At 28.6% G+C, this 18437-nt stretch overlaps 1 protein-coding gene across 1 annotated transcript in view; it reads right to left on the reverse strand.

Annotated features, from left to right (window-relative positions):
• Window positions 1–1870: 1870 nt before the first annotated feature.
• Window positions 1871–18437, reverse strand: part of dtn (transmembrane protein 132C dtn) — a 43238-nt gene continuing 26671 nt past the window's right edge. The window contains exons 2-10 of the mRNA XM_035096167.1: window positions 14261–15323; window positions 12174–12317; window positions 11812–12088; window positions 9679–9822; window positions 7783–8598; window positions 4745–5198; window positions 4352–4677; window positions 3939–4183; window positions 1871–3859 (exon numbers count right to left, since the gene is read on the reverse strand). Coding sequence (XP_034952058.1) covers window positions 3166–3859; window positions 3939–4183; window positions 4352–4677; window positions 4745–5198; window positions 7783–8598; window positions 9679–9822; window positions 11812–12088; window positions 12174–12317; window positions 14261–15323 — 4163 coding nt within the window. The 3' untranslated portion in view covers window positions 1871–3165. The remainder of the gene's footprint in view (window positions 3860–3938; window positions 4184–4351; window positions 4678–4744; window positions 5199–7782; window positions 8599–9678; window positions 9823–11811; window positions 12089–12173; window positions 12318–14260; window positions 15324–18437) is intronic.

Genomic DNA, 18437 nt, shown 5'->3' on the forward strand with positions numbered 1-18437 from the left:
AGGATGTATTTTTCAGAAATTGCGCTTAAATAAATGAATCTTATTTACGATATACATAGATAAGTAACTGACTGTTTTTTGTAACACATTTGTATAAATATTATTCATTTTTTTTTCATATCATACTGTTCCTTCAACGTTTTACAATTATGGATAATTTAAATGACAGTAATTATTGAAAATTAGAGTGAAATAGATTAAAAAATAAACGATGGTATTACGTAAAAAATGAAATAAATAATTGAAGAGGTATTAATGGATATATTTTTTCAACTATTGATTAGATATACTCGCAACTGGATGACTGCATTTACATGTGAGCGAGGAAGGCAAAGTGATACATTTTTGCAAGGTACCATAATAATTACAAATGAAAAATATATATATTCATATATAATATGCTATGTAACGAGGTAGGAAAAGAGTATTCCTAAGCAAAGATCTATGCAAACAAGGGCATAGAATGTCTCAAGTTGCAGTGCATAGATCTTTTTATTGACAAAATGGCAACATTTAGCATCCTAAAGCTGCTTATTAATATGAGATTCGAAAGTATTATCATGCGAGACATCAGGAAATGATTCAAATTATGTTTACAATAATACATTAACTCAGTAAAATAATTTCACAGTACCCTCATGTTTTTTCACTATGAACATTATAATTATTCTAATGTTATGTCATGGACTAGAGTATTTTGAGGGTAACAAAATTATGTTCAAGAATAGATGAAGTTCAATACTTCACTTACTTATCTTCATGTCATATTTCATTAATTATATCTACGGTTGTGTGTGTGTGTGATACTCTCGACATTGAATTTATTAGTTACGCACTTTACTTCTGTACTAATTGTTAACTACCATCTAAATGAATAACTTATATGATGCGTTAGATATCTTGCGTTTGACTTATATAATATATTATATAGATACTTATAAATATAATTAAAAGCCTTAAATAATTTTTTTCTCTCTCGTTCTCTCTCCGTTTACTGCTGGTAAATATTATCTTTTATATAGTTATTCATATTTAAGATTCTTTTTTTCGTCTTAATTGCGTCTTTAATATTAATAATGTCTTAAATACAGTTTATGTGATATACAATATTTTAATCGATCATAACACAGCAAGCTCTTTAAATATCAAGATAGCTTCTCTATTACTTTTTTTTTAAATAAAAAGTCATAAAACTCGAGTGCTCTGGAGCAAAAAATTATACTCAATGTGTAGACTTTTCACGTTTTTCAATCAAAAGAACATTTAATTGTTAAAAATTTACACACCAAGAATTATATATTTTTATATTATATGAGACGTTTGCATTTCAATTGAATGTGAATTATTTTTGTTCATATCTTATTTAACGTAAACTTTTTAAACAATTTTACATTTAGATACTGTCAGTGGAAAATTTTTATATCATATTGATTTGTATTCTTCATAACAAATGATCTTAATAGTCTTATGATATAGTGAATAAGTAGAATAGTAGAACAATCAATCGGCCATAACATTCATAAGCCACTAATAATACATTCGTATCTTATACTATTATAATATATATACAAAATCTTACAAAGTAAAATTTACAAACTTGATTATGCGCAGTCAATGTAATAAATATCTCCATCAACGTAACTCGGTATCCAAGTAACGTAGAGACAGCAGTATAATTTAATTTTATTAATCAAAAATAAATTATTCTATTTTGCATTAATTTTTTGTAATATCTGAAATACTCTTAAATTTATATTTTTACACACTTCTATTTTTACCAAAGTGAAGATTTGAAAAATAAAAATTAAAGCTTCTTCAATTATTATTTAATAAACTGAGTAAAAAAACTATTATGAGATATGAAAGATTGTATCGTGATATGATGAGAAAAACCCAGAGTGTCATGACACTCAACTGATTTCGATGAATAAATAAATAACTATAAGTGCTAATGTATTTGAAAAATTATTGACTAAGAGATCCCTGCGCTGATTTATCTATCATTTTGCACCACTTAAAAACGGAAGAACTTGAGATTCGATATTAACTGGTTAAATTTTTTGTTTTTATAGCAATCTACGTACAATAAGCCACCGAATTTTCTTTAACCCTGGACTGGTATCTTTTCATCAATCTCTTTGAATTATTATTTAATTTTAGAAGTAATATCTTGACTCGCATGTAGAAAAGATATATTATTCAAAGACAAGAATATTTCCGTTATAGTTTTTCTTTTATTCGTTACTCTATGCGTATTTAATTACTTCAGTCATCAAAATAATAATAATATTTATAAAAATTTAATTTTGTAATTGATTGTGCTATTGTCGTCATTATTGATACTCGTTATTTATACTACACATGTACAATTTCACTCAATTACCAAGTCAATTGATTAATTAATAATAAAAATAAAATTATTTCCATAATTATATTTACTTTGCTAGAATGATTAATTATATTTATCACTTTTATGAGTTGTCTTTTTCGACAAATAAATAAATAAATAAATAACTAAATTAAATAAATAGTAAACTGCTTGAATTAAAATAGCACTATTAATGGCAAAAACCTCTAACACTAGCTACTGGTATGACTTGGACGTAGACATCTGTAACTTCATCGATTCGATCGTGAATTTTATCAGTCTTTGATGAAGTCATTATTATAAACACCCTTCAAAGAAATTATGAAATCTAAACAATGATCATACTTTTCCAAAAAAAAATTTACTAATATAGTCAATAGAATAATAATAAAAAATAATAACAATAATAACAAAATAATTGATAATACAGTTGATAATAATAATAATATTTAGTCGCAGTACCAGTGAAGGGTTAAAACCTTTAATATATGCATTAATTTAAGTGCTGCTAGGAAGCTGACTAGAATACATTAGTGTTATATTATATTTGTATAATTTCTGGTGACTCATTTGAATACGTAGCTATACGTACACATTTCACGTCACACACGTTCTCACTTGGGAGTATCTTGAAACAATCCCGTTGACATATATTAATCAAGTTGATAATTGGTATCAATTTTGGAAGGACAAAATGTGTTTTTTTTTTATAAAGGAGAGGCTGCACGTCAATTAAATTATTGAGAATGTTAGATGGACTTAGCCCAATCTACCAAGTTGTGCAGCCGAGCTGTTACCTAGGCATTTGATTCTTTTAAGTTATCAAAATACTGCATAATTTGATTGTAATCCATTCCTAGATTAAGATCATCAAGTACAGCTGGCTCTTCAATATCTTGAGTTGATGAAGAAGAACTTGACGACGACGATGATGAGAACATTGGATTTCCAACTATTGTCGCCCTCTTTATTTCCCTTGCAGTCTTCGACTCTTTATTTGTTTTATTTTCTGGATTTCTAAGCTCTACAAATTTCTTTTCATTTTCCACAGCAATTGGTGATAACTTTTCTGTTTTTATATTATTTTTATTGTGATTTTTTGCCAAGTGGTGATGATGATGTTTTGCGTGTCGATGATTTCCATGATGATTACTACTGGACACTCTAACGTGTTTCTTTGGTGTTTCTGGGAGACGTACATTGACGCCAGTGTTTCGATGAGGTGGAACTGGTGGTTTGTAATCTTCATCATTATTATTGTTATTATTATTACTTATATTATTAGGATAATTATTATTATTGTAATTGTTATTATTATTGTTGTTGTTGCTGCTGCTATTATTATTATTGTTATTATTATTGTTATTATTAGTATTATTATTATTCATATTGTTGTCATTATTGTTATTATTTGTATTATCTATAGCTGAAAATCCGACAGATCTACCATGAGGTGGTAGAGGTGGAGGAACGTCTTTTGTGTTGTCATTTCTAAAACAGACATGAAGATTACGATGATTAAGACTTCATGAAGGAAATACGTAAACGTATTGTTGACTACACGCCCTACCCATAGTACGGAGATGAAGTATTTGCCACTGCTAACGCTTGGAATTTAGTTGAACTCCTTAACTGCTCAACAAAACTTTTTGGTGCTTTATCTCGCTTACAGTAAGTTGTGGTATCTATAGGAAACGAAGTTGGACGACTGGTTGTTGGCAGTTCAATGTGATTCGGATTATCAAAACTTGTTCCTAAGTCTATTGTAGCATCTTGCTCGATTTCACCAGCTAAAGGATTATTCGTCACACGTACCTGCAAAAACAAAAAAAAAAAAAATATATTCTTATTCCAAAACTTAATGAAATGCTCTTAAGTCAGTTATCACTAATGATTCGTAAAGATGGGCATCGAGCCAAAATACATTCAACAGTTTCAGCATTTTTATATCATTCGCCCAGGAATATCTGAAAGTTCGTTTACCTGTTGAGGAGCACAAGCAGCACGCTCAAGTGTCGCCCGTCCAAGCCATACCCAGTCGTGAGCATTGGTCGTTGATTCACGAGGCCTACGACTTGATGCTAGTTGGCTTGCTGCCGCAGCTTTAGCTCTGACTGCACCAAGCATTGGGAGACTTGTCATTGGTGAATCCGACGGATGTGGCTTGAATTTATTTGCGTATACAACACAAGATATCACAAAGACAACAATAGCAAAACAGAATGCTGCTAACAGCACGTACATCCCAATTTCTAATGGTGTCATGTGATTTCCATTATGATGGCGGATGCCAACACCGCCAACTCCACCTAAAATAAATAGGTAATCAATATCACATTTATTTGAATGTATCAATTATACAAACAGATTATTTACCAATGAGAATATCGTGCAGATCTGGAGCGACTTCGCGACCAGTTTTACGCTCCCTATGGTGGTGAGAGGAAATACCTTGAACTGTACCCCCACCGTCGTTTTGTACGAATTCGGGTCGATGCGGAAGGTCGCTCAACGCAAAATCGACCTCAACATTTGCCATTGCCGTAGCTAGTGCTGGTGATACATTATTTGTCCTTGAAGATCCTTTTGATCTCCTACCACCTCCTACTGGTCTACAAGCTTCTGCTAAGAAAAGGGTTACACGTAATAAGTCTCCATGACCCTCTCCAACTGCTATCACACGTGGATGATGTGAAGCAACCATTGGTGCGAATGCTACTACTTCGGGGTCAAGGCTCTCCACTGTCAGATGGTAGTCACTCACTGCTATTTCACGCAACGGAGTCTTTGTGCCATCAGAAAATTCTATTTCTATATCCAACAATCCCTCCTGAAACAGAATTAAATAAAATCAACATTTATTTTTGATCTGTTGCTAATCTCATTTGTGTATTATTTATTGATAACAGTTATGTTTATTGTATCTTTTTTTTTCTTTCAATTTAATGAGAACTTAGCAAAAGATAAATAAATCATTGTAATTATCAAAAGTGCAATTTGTCAAATGATTTTAGTCTCCAGGGCATCATTATCACACCTACACTGAAGTGTGTTAAAAAAATGAATACAGGCTTACAGTGTCACTAGACCAAAGTTACCAATAAAAATATATTTTTAGAATTTCTACATGGCTGTCACCTGTTAAAAAATAACTTTATCTTTTGTATTTATAAATAATACATATTTCAAATAGTAGTTGTGAAAAACTTATTTGAAATTGCCTTTTAACAACATTATTATTATTAGTATAATTTATGACCACTTCAAACTTTTAATCAAGCAACTTTATTCTCCAACTTTTCAACTAATTATCTGGCATAAAAGAATAAATATGTTGTTTTTAAATTATAATTTTTTTATTTAAAAATAACTAAATTCTTATCACAACTCATCTACTTTATCTGCAATTTTAAAAAATAAGAAATGAAAAACCTATTACTTTAAGAGCTATTGTTTTATTTTTATTTTTATATGACATACAAAAACAATGAAACGTTTGAAAAGTTTCTTCTTTTGGGCATTCTCCAGTTTTACTTTTGTTTGCTTTTTATTATCACTGAGAATACCTATAAGAATACTTTTTCTTCATACCTGTTAGACACAATGACTCTTACAAAGATTATTGTTCCTATTTAGTTTGTCTGCCTGTAGTAAACAGAAGTTATTTGCTATGAGCTGTTCTGTTATATTGGCAAAGTGAAATTCAAACAATGCTGTAAAATGACACTTTTTAAAAAATATTATTTTACTGTTAACACCTACACAAAATTAAACAGCAATCTCTATTATCTTCATTTAAAACGAATTTTTTATTTAAAGTTTTTTAAAAAAAATTCTGATATATCAGTTATGCTTTGACCCAATTTTTTTATCATAAAAAAAAATCGAATAACACAAAACAAATATTAAACATAACAGAAATTTTCATTAAAAATTTGTTTTTCTTATTTTTATTTGATTTATTTGTCAATTTTTGCAGCGAGGAAAGAAAATTAGTTTTGGAATTTTGCGACAGTAAGTTCTAATATTATCTACAAACAAAAAAATTTTATTTATTGTTTGCAAATAAATATTTATAAATCATAAATGTTCAACAACGTATTTTATAACATTGACATGTCTCATGTATTAGATTTTCTGAATGTGAAATAACACTAAGGGACAAGAATAAATATATTGTCAAAACATCGTCATTACTCATACATACCTCATGTTGCTATTTATTGGAATTTTTTTAGCTCTAAAATATAAAATACAACAAAGCAAGCAAAGAATGGTACAATTTATCAGACGTTTCAAGTTATCGAACTTTTCATTAATTAATAGTAGAAGCGTAGTGATCATAATAACATCGAATTGTTATCCTCTACTCATACATTTACAGAAATGGACTATTCAAATCTACTCCAATTAAAAACTTTAAATTTTTTGTTTATAAATAAACTAAATCCATTCTGTAGTTTAAAAATGATATTTTTATTTCTAACTTTCGTAATGAGGGTTCAAACTTATGTAACCCACACTTTGTAACTTTAGCCTATGATCTAGTGAGATTATAATGAGGGCCCAACCGAAATTATCATGTTATAAATTTGTCTATCTCTGTCTATATCTTTCCTTATCTCTTAACTTAAATAGAATTAAAATCTCTTTTTTAAAATCTCATTAACTTTTCACAAAATATTTATTTTAAATGTTTTATGTAATTAATGTTTTTATTTAATTAATTTTAATTAAAATTCTATTTAATACCACCAGCCAACAATCAACTACCACCTTAGTAAAATATTAAGAGTAAATAAAATGTTGGAAAAAAATGGTGAAATTTTTATAACGTATCACGTCTACAAGGAAAGACTAAAGGAAAATTTAGAAATAAATATGAAAAACTGAAATTTTTAATTTTTAATGATATCAAGATAGCTGTTGTAAAATTATACATTTAATTTAGAGTTCTAACAGTGAGATTTAATTAATAATTACTTTTGCTTTGCAAAGAATTGTAAATTTTACAGAAATTTTAAGAATATATTTTATTCATTGTGAAAAAAGATCTTGACTAAAATAATTCAAAAATAGTAACATTTATATCTCATTTTTATCTAACAGCGTATTTCACATTTATAAAATGTGATAGAAAATTTTCAAATTAATTTGTTTAGTTTTTGTAAAATATTACCTAGCTTCATGGAGGATATAAAAAAATAATCTATTGACTCGTGTAATTAAAGTAAAGTGTAAACATTGGAATTTCAATTACAAGCCGTATCAGGTCAAATTGATTGATGTTTTTATTAGTTATTCGGAACCCATTGAAATTTAATCAAATATTCTAATGATATTAGAAAAATGAAATGTTATTAATTAATTAAAGTCAAAAAATTTATTGAATAGGTTACAATTAATATACCAACCTGATATTGAGCAGTAAGTCTCCGAGTGACAGATGTCTCCGCAATGTATCCGTTTTCGATCGTTGAGTCAGGGCTAATGGTAAGTTGTAATCCAGACACAACTTTTACGGATAAGCGGGAAATAGATACTCGATCATTACCTACACGTATCTCCTTTGCTCCTATTACTCTACCCGTGATAGGAGATAGAACTTGAACTTCAGTTCGACCAACTCCACGCCCCTGAATAATTCGATCTTGAAGAAGAGATGCAATACGTGGGTCAGATACTCGAATAAGTCCGATCACTAAATCTGTAACTCTGAGCCATGTTCGACGATTTACAAAATAGGATTCTCGTCCTGAATCATGTCCTGCGGCTAAAAATCTTGCATGAACTTCAACAGGACTTTGTTGAAATCGTAGACGACAAGTAGACTGTAGTGAACTTCGGTCAATAGCATTGACAGTGTCCCATCTGTCGTCGACTCTAAATCTCTCAATATCGACGTCATCAATGTCCTCTTCATCTTCTTTATCATCCATTTCCGTCATACTTCTTTTCACTTTTTCAGGAGCATCACTAGCTTTGATACTTAGACTAGTCTGATTTAGACTTCTTTTATTCTTCGAAACTGAAAAACCCTCCGGTATTTTCCAACCTTTGATTTGGCTTAATCGTGAATCACTCACAGTTACTTCGAGTGGGAATTCAGGCATCCAGACTGTAAAACTTGCTAGTCCTATATATGTACCATATTTTACTAGCACTGATGCATTACTAGATCCTCTTATTTCAGATCCATCTACATAGACGCTGCTGCATGAAGAGGAAACCTAGATATGTCAAAGAAACCAGAAAATTAATTTTCTTAGTGAATAGATATTTTTCTTTAGTCTATTAAATATCATGCATCATCTGGCTATCAAGGGAACCACTTATACTATTTTTATTTAAAAATCCATTTTTTGATGTTTTGGGGAAGACTTTGTTTTCAATAAAAATAAAAATAATTTTCACGTACAAATACTCAATCAATTACCAATAAACACTTGCGTGAACCAAGTTTATTGAGCGTAAAAAAATATGTATATTTATTGTGAAGCACTTTGCTCCATTTGCAATTATCCAAATGACCACAACGATAATAATGGGAAAAAGTGGAAATCACTTCCATAATAATAACTATAAAAGCAAGAAAAATAATTCCTTGATTGTTATTACTAAAAAAAAGTATAGTGATCATGGATGATACGTCTGCCCTAGTTAAAATTTTTTTTCATGTAGAAGAGAACGTCAGAATTATTGTGCTGAACAAAAAACAGTAATATTGATTTTTACAGAAAATTAGCCAGAAGTGAAAAGTGTCATTTCTGCAAAATATAAAAGGTTTTTGTTTACGGCTTTTCATAATTTTTCCTACTGTTATTTTTTTGCCTACTAATTTTTTTTCAGTTCTTTACCTTTTATCTAAGTTCAACTGCAAAAATATACGTGACACATTATTCTTTATTTGTAGAGTAAAAAAATTGAATATTGAATTCTAAAAAATAACTATAAAATTTGTATAATTAATTATTATCCACCATTAAATAAGTCTTTTAAAATATACAGAATATTTAGGTCAAGCTTTTATGTTTGTAGCAATCTCTAGAAAACAAGACTAAAGATTGAATGTAACATGTATTGACAACATAGGAAATAAAATTCAAGAAGCAAATATTGACAGAAAATATTCATTTCTTAGCATGTCACCAGCAAAAAGACATCCTACAATGATTGGTAAATTTCCATTGCTTCTTTTTAAATCCATAAAACCATTCAAAAAATAGCTTTAAACGCTCAACTGTTTTGACGCGTAAATTGAAGAATTTTTGCGTAAGTGGTTCCCTCAAAACAATATTTTTCTCTTTTACCTTAAGAACACTTTCATCTTCAGAGTGGCATGATGATTGAAGTGTTACGTCAGCAACTGTTCCTGCTTGGCTGATAATAAAAACTTTCATTGTTTGAGACACTTGACGACCAGTTAATACTGCAGTATTCATCACTTCCCAGTTCTAAAAAAAAAAACAAAAAAATAAAAATATATTTTCCACTTATTAAACATTCTTAATGCCTCTTTTTTCGCACAAGAGTTATCTTAATAGCAATGTTTCTTAATCACAAATGGCTACGCTCACAAGAGTTCATTATGATATAATTGAACTTGATACTTCATGAGTGCAATTAAAACTGATCAATTGTAGATTTCAATCAAATTTTTATACAAGTCAAGAGATCAATTATACTAATTAATGAACATCACTTGAAGGTGTCGTTCATTTAATGGAAAAATATTTAGATAAAAAGTTAAATCCTGTAAATGAAAGGTTGTTAGACATCATTAATATACATCATACACTCTGTGGATAATTATAATTCCTTTCATATAATTGATAACTCTGTTTGTCAAGATTCCAACAAAAAAATTCAAACTAATAAAAAATGAATATCATTATTATCTTGAGTAATTTTATAAAATAAATATGCAAATACATTTTTTGTTGTTTTTTTTTTTTTTCAATTTCTTAGTCTTTCAATGAGAACAAACATAGAAATGCTGTTTGAATTGGTAAACCACTTAGATCAACGTTGCTAGCATATGTTAATAACGGAATGATTTGAGTAAATTTAGTAAACCAGTATAATTATCGAAAACTTTTAGAAAATAAATTGACTGAAAAAGGAATGAGTAAGAGGGAGTGAAGATAAAATATTTGTGAAATTACACTGCTAAATGGTGGGGAAATGTTCAAGATTTTAGATAATGAATTCCGCTCCACATCAAAGATCGTTGAAATATGTAAATTAATGATGTAATGTCTTTCTCCCTTTTTATTAAATAGAATATTTCGAATAATATTCAACTTTACATGCTAACTACGTAAACAGATTAACTGAGTACAACTCATTTATTTTTATTGTAATAATAATTTATTTGTTTAATTACTCAATAATCATATAGAAAATACCAACAGCTTTTTCATTATTAATTCAAAGAGAAATAAATTAGCATTTAATAATTATTTTTTATATTCCAAAGAAAATTCTATTGATAATATTTATTTAACTTTATTTAGTTAGATATATATATTCACATTAAAATGTATCCGATTAAATTTTATACCTTTTTACCTCGATTCTAATATCGATATTTTTTTGAAATTATATAAAAATATTCTTATGAAAAATATTCATAGCACATAAGACCTGATTAAAAGAGAACCCAGAATTTTTCTATGAATAAATTAAAAATAATAACACAGTACTTGTTGTTCGCCGAACGAATTACGTGAAGATAATTATCAACCTGTATTTAGGTTGATTAGATTAGATTAGATTTTAGATTTTAATCAATAGATATATGTATTATATGTGATAATATTCGAATATACACTCAAAGGATGCAAAATTTGATCATTAAAAAGTTACTTTAAACGAATTCTTTTTATGAATGTATCATTTCTAAAGGTAATGTTAACATAACTTTATTTTGATTTAGTTTGATCGAAAATGCACATTTTAATCCATCAATTACAGAATGAATAAAAAGTTTGAACGTTTCGAACATGCAATGTGATTATTTGTATGGTGAAACACGATACTAGAAACAGGTAACTATTCAAATTAAATGAATAGCATAGCGAGGAGCAGAATTGTGGGCAAATGTGTTGTTCAACGCAATTATAGTTGTCACCTTTACATGTATACACATCAACATAGATTCACAAGTGAATGAAACTTCATTAACTTCATGGGTTCTACAATTTGGTCAATTATGAAGAGGCAATGTCATTTTTAATTACTTTTTTCGAATAGTGTTTAATTACGATCTACAATATTCAGGTACTTTATCAACAATAGCATAAGGCAAAATTGAAATTATTGCAGAATAGGTCAAACATAAAAATTGAGTTAGTATTTGATGATATTTAAAAAATGGTTGAACTTTTTATTATTTAAAGATGAACTGATAGGTACATGATATAATAAAAGGATATATTTACTTTAGAAATTGGCAAAACGGCCTGTATGTCATCTTTTTGTATCTCCAGCCTTGCACCCAATTTTCTCCTCTCGACATGGTGATGATGATGATGCTGCTGTTGACGTTGCACCTGCATCTGTTCAGACATACCGGTACGGGTCTGCATCGTGGGATCGTTTTCATCTCCTTCCAAAGTATACCGAACACTCCACATGATCCGACCATCATCCCAGCTGTTATTGCCATCACCCTCTTCACTCGCTTCCAGTAACATCGTCATAATCTCTTCAGCAGAACTACCAGATAAAACATAAGATAGTCAGACATCAGAAACGCCAAGTGGAAGAAACTCTAAAGTTATTTTAACGACGTGAAACTTACGTATTAAATGCACGAGAAGAATTTTCTTTTCGTTTTATGATAAAAGTAGCTGCAGTATTTTTTGCATTAATGTCTGAACTTAAAATCCAATTCGAACTACTTGAAGATGCATCCAAGATTCTCACGCCTGATTTTGCTCGTGCTCTGCAATCAGATTATTTATATATTCAGTGTTGATTTTTATGTATTGATAAAAATTATTGTCATTGAATAAAAATTTAAAAATCATTGAATGAAAATCATGCATAAGGACTTGTTTATATATAGCTAATTTATTATATTTATATTGATGAAACATTAATATTTTGTATTAAATATGATTAAAGGTCTTGTATGACGCTGGCATTTTATAAAACTGTAATTAATTTAGACTCTTATTGTGATTGAATAAAAAATTGGCACACCTTAGAAAAGATATAAACTTATGCGTATATATATAGATTTTCAGGTCAATCAATAATAAGTCCTGAATTATTTCTTCTCTTATCTGCGTCATTCAATCTATTCAATTTATTTTCTACTTTGTTTCTAAGCTACTAATCAAGTCTCAAGAAATCTAGCCGAGTGAAAAGTCGTTATTGCTCATTTTTATTTCAATCACGTTTGTTCTATATTTTTATATACTCATTTAATTTTTTTTATTATCATGTAATTATGTTTAAATAATGTATTTATCTCATATTCCGTCTTAAAAAATGTATGCTGTATGATTAATGCATCCTAATTGAATGTTATAATAATCCGAAATATATTTGAATAATTTCAGAAATAATTTGCTATTTTAAAACAAAAAAAAAATATATAATATATATAATGAAGAATATAAATTTGTTACAAAAAGTTTTTTATAGATCTGCAAATTTAAAATCTTGAAAAGTTATCGGAGTTATTATATAATATTCTCGTTTCTACTCATAAATTTGAGAGATATTAATGTCTGAAATAATTTTATCGCATCTTATTTTTTTTCTATGTCTGAGAATATATTTTGATGAAAATAATTATTTTGAGTGAGATTCTTAAGAATATGTTGCAACTTTTCATTTAAAATTATTCGAAGATAATCAGGTGTAAAATTAAAATTTTTTTATTCTATCATCAATATACCTAAGTAATATAAAAAAAATTTGATATTCATTTTAAAAAGGTAAAAGAATTGCCTAAAAAAATGTTTATTCGATAAATTGTAAGTATATTTGATTATGTAATGCAAAATTGGAATAAAAATAGTTGGATAACATTATCATTTTTCAAAATTTCCCTAAAGTTAGAGAAACTAATTTCCATTCTTTTATTTAACTGAAAGATTAAGTCTGTTATATAGTACAGATCATAATGTACCTACTTCACTTTTTAACTTTATCATTTTCTTTATACGACCTAAGAAAATATTTTACGATCATAAAAAAGAATACATTCTATCTTCTCGAAAAGCAAGATTGAAGATAACTTTTCTCTTCAAGATTAAAATTCAACAAATTTTTATCAGTTGAAATATTTTCATTTATAAATTAAGACATGTATAGTCTATTTTTAGATTGGATCGTTTATCATTATTTCCTGCTAACATCTATAATCTCTATATATGAAATTCAATACTGAGGACGATAACGGAACACTAATAGGGTAATCTTCCGTTTAAATGTCTGTCTTCCATGGCTATATCTCCTAACTACTAAATCATATTAAATAAAATTTGATGGGGATTAGTAAGTATTTGAAAGGTAGATATAATAGTCAGGTCAAATTTCAAAAAATAAAAATCTCTTTTCCTGTTAAGGTAATTCTGGAAATAAAGTCAGCATTAAATTATTCAAACAAACGTATTTAAAAAGCTACATTCTCTTTTTAGAAGTTATTTATTATTTTGAAAACATATTGAATATTTTTTAGAAAAACTAACAGGTTTGTAGTCATTTAAAAATACCAGAACAAACATTTACTCTAAGCTTTCTTAGCTTACAAACTAAACACGTTAAGCCAGCAGTTTATATACGTAGCATCTTTTGTTTTCTATTGAAATTCTAACAAAGCTATTAAAGGTAACGTTGAACATTAAAATGTATATGTAAAATGATTCAACTTACCTTAAAACCACAGAGACAATAGGTGGACTAATAACAATATCTTTTTCTTCAACTGATGATCCTGAAGTAGTATCAACAGCGACAATATTACGTGGATGAAGAAAAACTGGCACGTGAAGTCTTGACCTGGGATATAAAGGTCCATGTGGTACAAGAAGTGTCAAAGAATCGTCCGCTTTAACTTCTTTATAATCAGCCTTGTTAGGTACAAGAGGAATTTTCCCAAGTGGTGTGACAGGTTGTATTTGTACTCTAGGTCGACATCCACCCCCTGCTAAACTTTCTGTTTGGGTTCTTGGGATGCTTGGGAAAGAATCACTACTCATACCATTATCAGAGAGAACGACAGATCTAGGTTCTAACACTGAATAGGCAACTTGAACAAACTTGGGCGGTGTTTTAAAAATTTTTATCCGACCAGAAGCATCTGGGGGTTGAAGTGGAGGCCACCAGTCAGCAGGAATAGTAATTTGAGCTAGACAAACACCATCTTCTCCATCAGGACTACAAGTAGCAGTCAAAGGATTCTTGTCAGGTAATGTCGCGTGCAATAGAACACAAACACGTTGATGACGAGGAAGTAGTTGACGTCTTCCACCCGCTTCACTACCAGCATGAAAAAGTACCCGCAAAACTGGTAAATCACGTGACACACTTGTACCTACTAAATGTGCTGACATATCCAGATGCCTAGCACCTAGTTCCTGAGCATCGATCAATGCTGCATTTGATGGTGCAGTAATGTTCCGACGAGTTTCAGATTCAGGAAGAGCCTCCAGTAAATCCGGTACTATATAACGTGCTGGAACCGTTTGTTTTGTACTAAATGGTCCATACGTGGCTCTTACTGATGCAGGTTCACTTGTCTGGAAGACGGTAAATTTATCTATCGAGAGAATAGAACTAGACAATGTTGGTGATGATGCTCCTGGAGTTCCTAAAACACCTGGTATTCCATTCTGTCCATTTTCCCCGCGTGTTGAGGTATATTGTCGAGGTGTGTGTTTTAAGAAAAATCCACTATCTTTGTTTTCAAAGTGTACCTCTACTGATGATACAACATCTGTAACAAATGATACTATCATTAATTTCGATTCATTTTTTGTTTTTACTATGAGTCAATAATTATTCAATACAATAAAGTTAAAATTATTGAAAAAAGAATTGTTAGGTTTGAGAGATGTGATAATTATTTTTTATATTCATTGGAAATCAAAACTTTAATTATTTATAATTTATTTCATCAATGTTGCAATTCTAATCTAATTTATAAAAATTAGTACTTGATCCTTCATTATTTTTAAAGCATGAAAGAAATTGACAGTTGAATTTTACATGAATAACTTATTAGAGTTTATTATTTTTCATCAAATAAATCACTTAATAACCACGAAATTGAAAAAAAAATTAATTTAATTAAAATCTTGATTTAATAACAAGACCATTTTTTTTTTATGTTCTTAATTAATCTTTAGCATTTGTTTGAAAATATTTTTTAAAATGCTTTAAACTTTGCCAGGCAGCTTAATCTAACTGAATTAATCAGACTTGGTAAACTTTATTTTTAAAACAAAATCTAATCATTAAAATGAGAAGTGAGAATGTGATAAGCTCACAATACATGAAACATTCAGTATCATTTTTGTTCATTTTTGATCAACACAATTGAAACAACATTCTTATCCGATGAAGTGGTACACCACATAAATACTCAAGTAAATGTTGGTGATTTCTTTTATTTCATACCAAAAACCGGACAATCATACAGTAATGGGTGACGTTGAACAACTAGAATAGTTTCAGTTGGCACACGTCCAGTTCATACTAATGTACATATAGTACATTCAGAATATCTGCCAATGCTTCAAACCTCTTCAATATGTACTGTTGAATAATTTCTGCTCCAAGAATATAACCAAGTATCAAGTACTCGAAAATAAAAGGATAGGCAATAAAAATATGCAAGTAAGAAGAATAAAAATAATGCTTCAAGTAGTAACTTAATTGAAGCAGTTCCTGAAAACAATTAGTAGACAATTTTCACAAAAGAATAAAGTGCTGGAGAGGTAGTGAAAAAGTAATTTCAAAATTAATCATACGATTTTTCTCTATAAGATTAATGTACTTTGCATATGACAAACAAACATGATTAAAAAATAAAAATACATTAAATAATGTAATTGTCTGTAAATACTTATAGTTAATATTTATATTTTAGAGCTTTTCTCTTTTGTCTTAATCTCTCTAACAATTTTTGGACGGTTAAAGAAAATTAAATGGAATATTTTACAACAGATTCATGTATCATGTAAATTTATTTACTACCAAAAAAGTTGAAAATAAAAAAATCATTTTATTTTATGATATTACTGTAATCACCATTCGAAATAAAGGAGGAAGAAAACTAATCTTGAAAACTTGACATAAAAATATCAAGTGAATGTTCATATATGTTCGTATTGAGCTTACCGTTTTTAAGGACAAAATGATCAATAGTTCTCGAGGCTTTTATCTGTAGGGTAGTTAGTAGGGCATAAATGAAAGACATTATCTCACATTAATGAAGCTAGTAGGGCATAAAAAAATCTAGATACCAGAAAAACTAATTGAGAGTAATGAGGAATTATTTTAGTAATTAACGAATTACAAGAGACATTGGCGGATTTCCACTGTAATTTTAGAGAGGTGATTGTTAAAAAGATCTTTGCATTATCAGTAGTTATTAGAGAAGCTGGAAAATACTTTTAAATGTGACTATTACATTATTTCTTTGTTTATAGAATTGCAAGATTTACATAATGGTTAATGTTAAACAATTTTATTTTTTTATTATAGTATAAAAAGTGTCTGAATTTTTATTCTTTAAATATAAATATAAATTTTTATTTCTATGATCTAAAAATCTTATTAATTAATCATTGCCTCTATCTAAAACTATTGAACACATAATGATCTTCTTGAAATTCAAAGATAGTCAAAAATAAAAAGGTTTCAGTCAATTCATTGATTTGAAACTCGGAAAAGAAAAGTTATAAAGTAGTTTGTCACGTAGAATATTGGAGTTGTATCACTTATTTGCATATATTGATTTTTTTTCATACAAATATGATTTTTTCCTTCAAACATACTGTCACTTAGTCACGATGTTCAGAAAGCTAAAGCTTGAAGAGGAATATCTAAATTTGAAAATATAATTTGTGTCATGAATAGATTATATATGCTCTGCTCAACTAATTTCCATATTGTTATTATAAATTAATTATTTTATTACTTGATGTTTGCGTTTAATAGATAATTATTGCTCATTACTAATGTCGTTATTGTGATTATTAATGTAAAATTACTACTAATAGGACGAAAACACTTGAAATTTGCGATATTGATTGCTTTAAATAAAGCAGAAATTGACATTATTATTCATTAGCATTAGTAGCGATTGTTTATTATCGATGCAATCGATATTCAAATAGTCTTGTCTTGTTTGGCTTTGTGGTAATCATATTCATTATTGATTTAAATACTAGTACAGGATAGCAATAACTAAAGAGTACGCAGTAAAAGGGCATGTAATAAATTTTAAACATAACTGAGACTTTAGACTATAGGCTGTATTGTATGATACCTTGTGCAATTTAATACATTATTCACTCAGACTCCCTACGAATACAAAGTTACAGTTTCCAATCCAAAATTCATTATTCTCTATTCTGCTTGGTAAATAATATTTCCTAATATAGTGTTACTTCAAGAAAAACGAATAGAAGCTTAATTTTTTTATCAACATTTAATATATCTCAAATTGTTAATAGTTTTATACCTGCATATATACACAACTTCAAGATATCACATTTTATGTTTGTTTTTTATAAATTATATTATTTGCAGTGATCACAACATATATGGAAATTCTACGAATTTCATTGTAGAAGAGATCAGATAGCTGCCAGCGGTATTTCTTGTCCCCCAGAGGATTTTCTCTACCGAGTAAGTTGGTTCAATATTCAACAATATTCTTCGATGATCTTTATTGAAGAAAAAAATTATGCAATATTTAAACTTGATTATAGTAGGAAAATGGTAAACTTTGGTTTAAAAGCTGAATTCTTCTTGAATTCCATCAATACTTTTTATTCAATAATAAATGAAATTTCTTTTTAACTTTTAATTTTTTCAAATA

The sequence above is a fragment of the Chelonus insularis genome, unplaced genomic scaffold, assembly GCF_013357705.1.
Source record: "Chelonus insularis isolate UGA/USDA-ARS -01 unplaced genomic scaffold, ASM1335770v1 contig_139_pilon, whole genome shotgun sequence".
Taxonomy (NCBI): domain Eukaryota; kingdom Metazoa; phylum Arthropoda; class Insecta; order Hymenoptera; family Braconidae; genus Chelonus; species Chelonus insularis.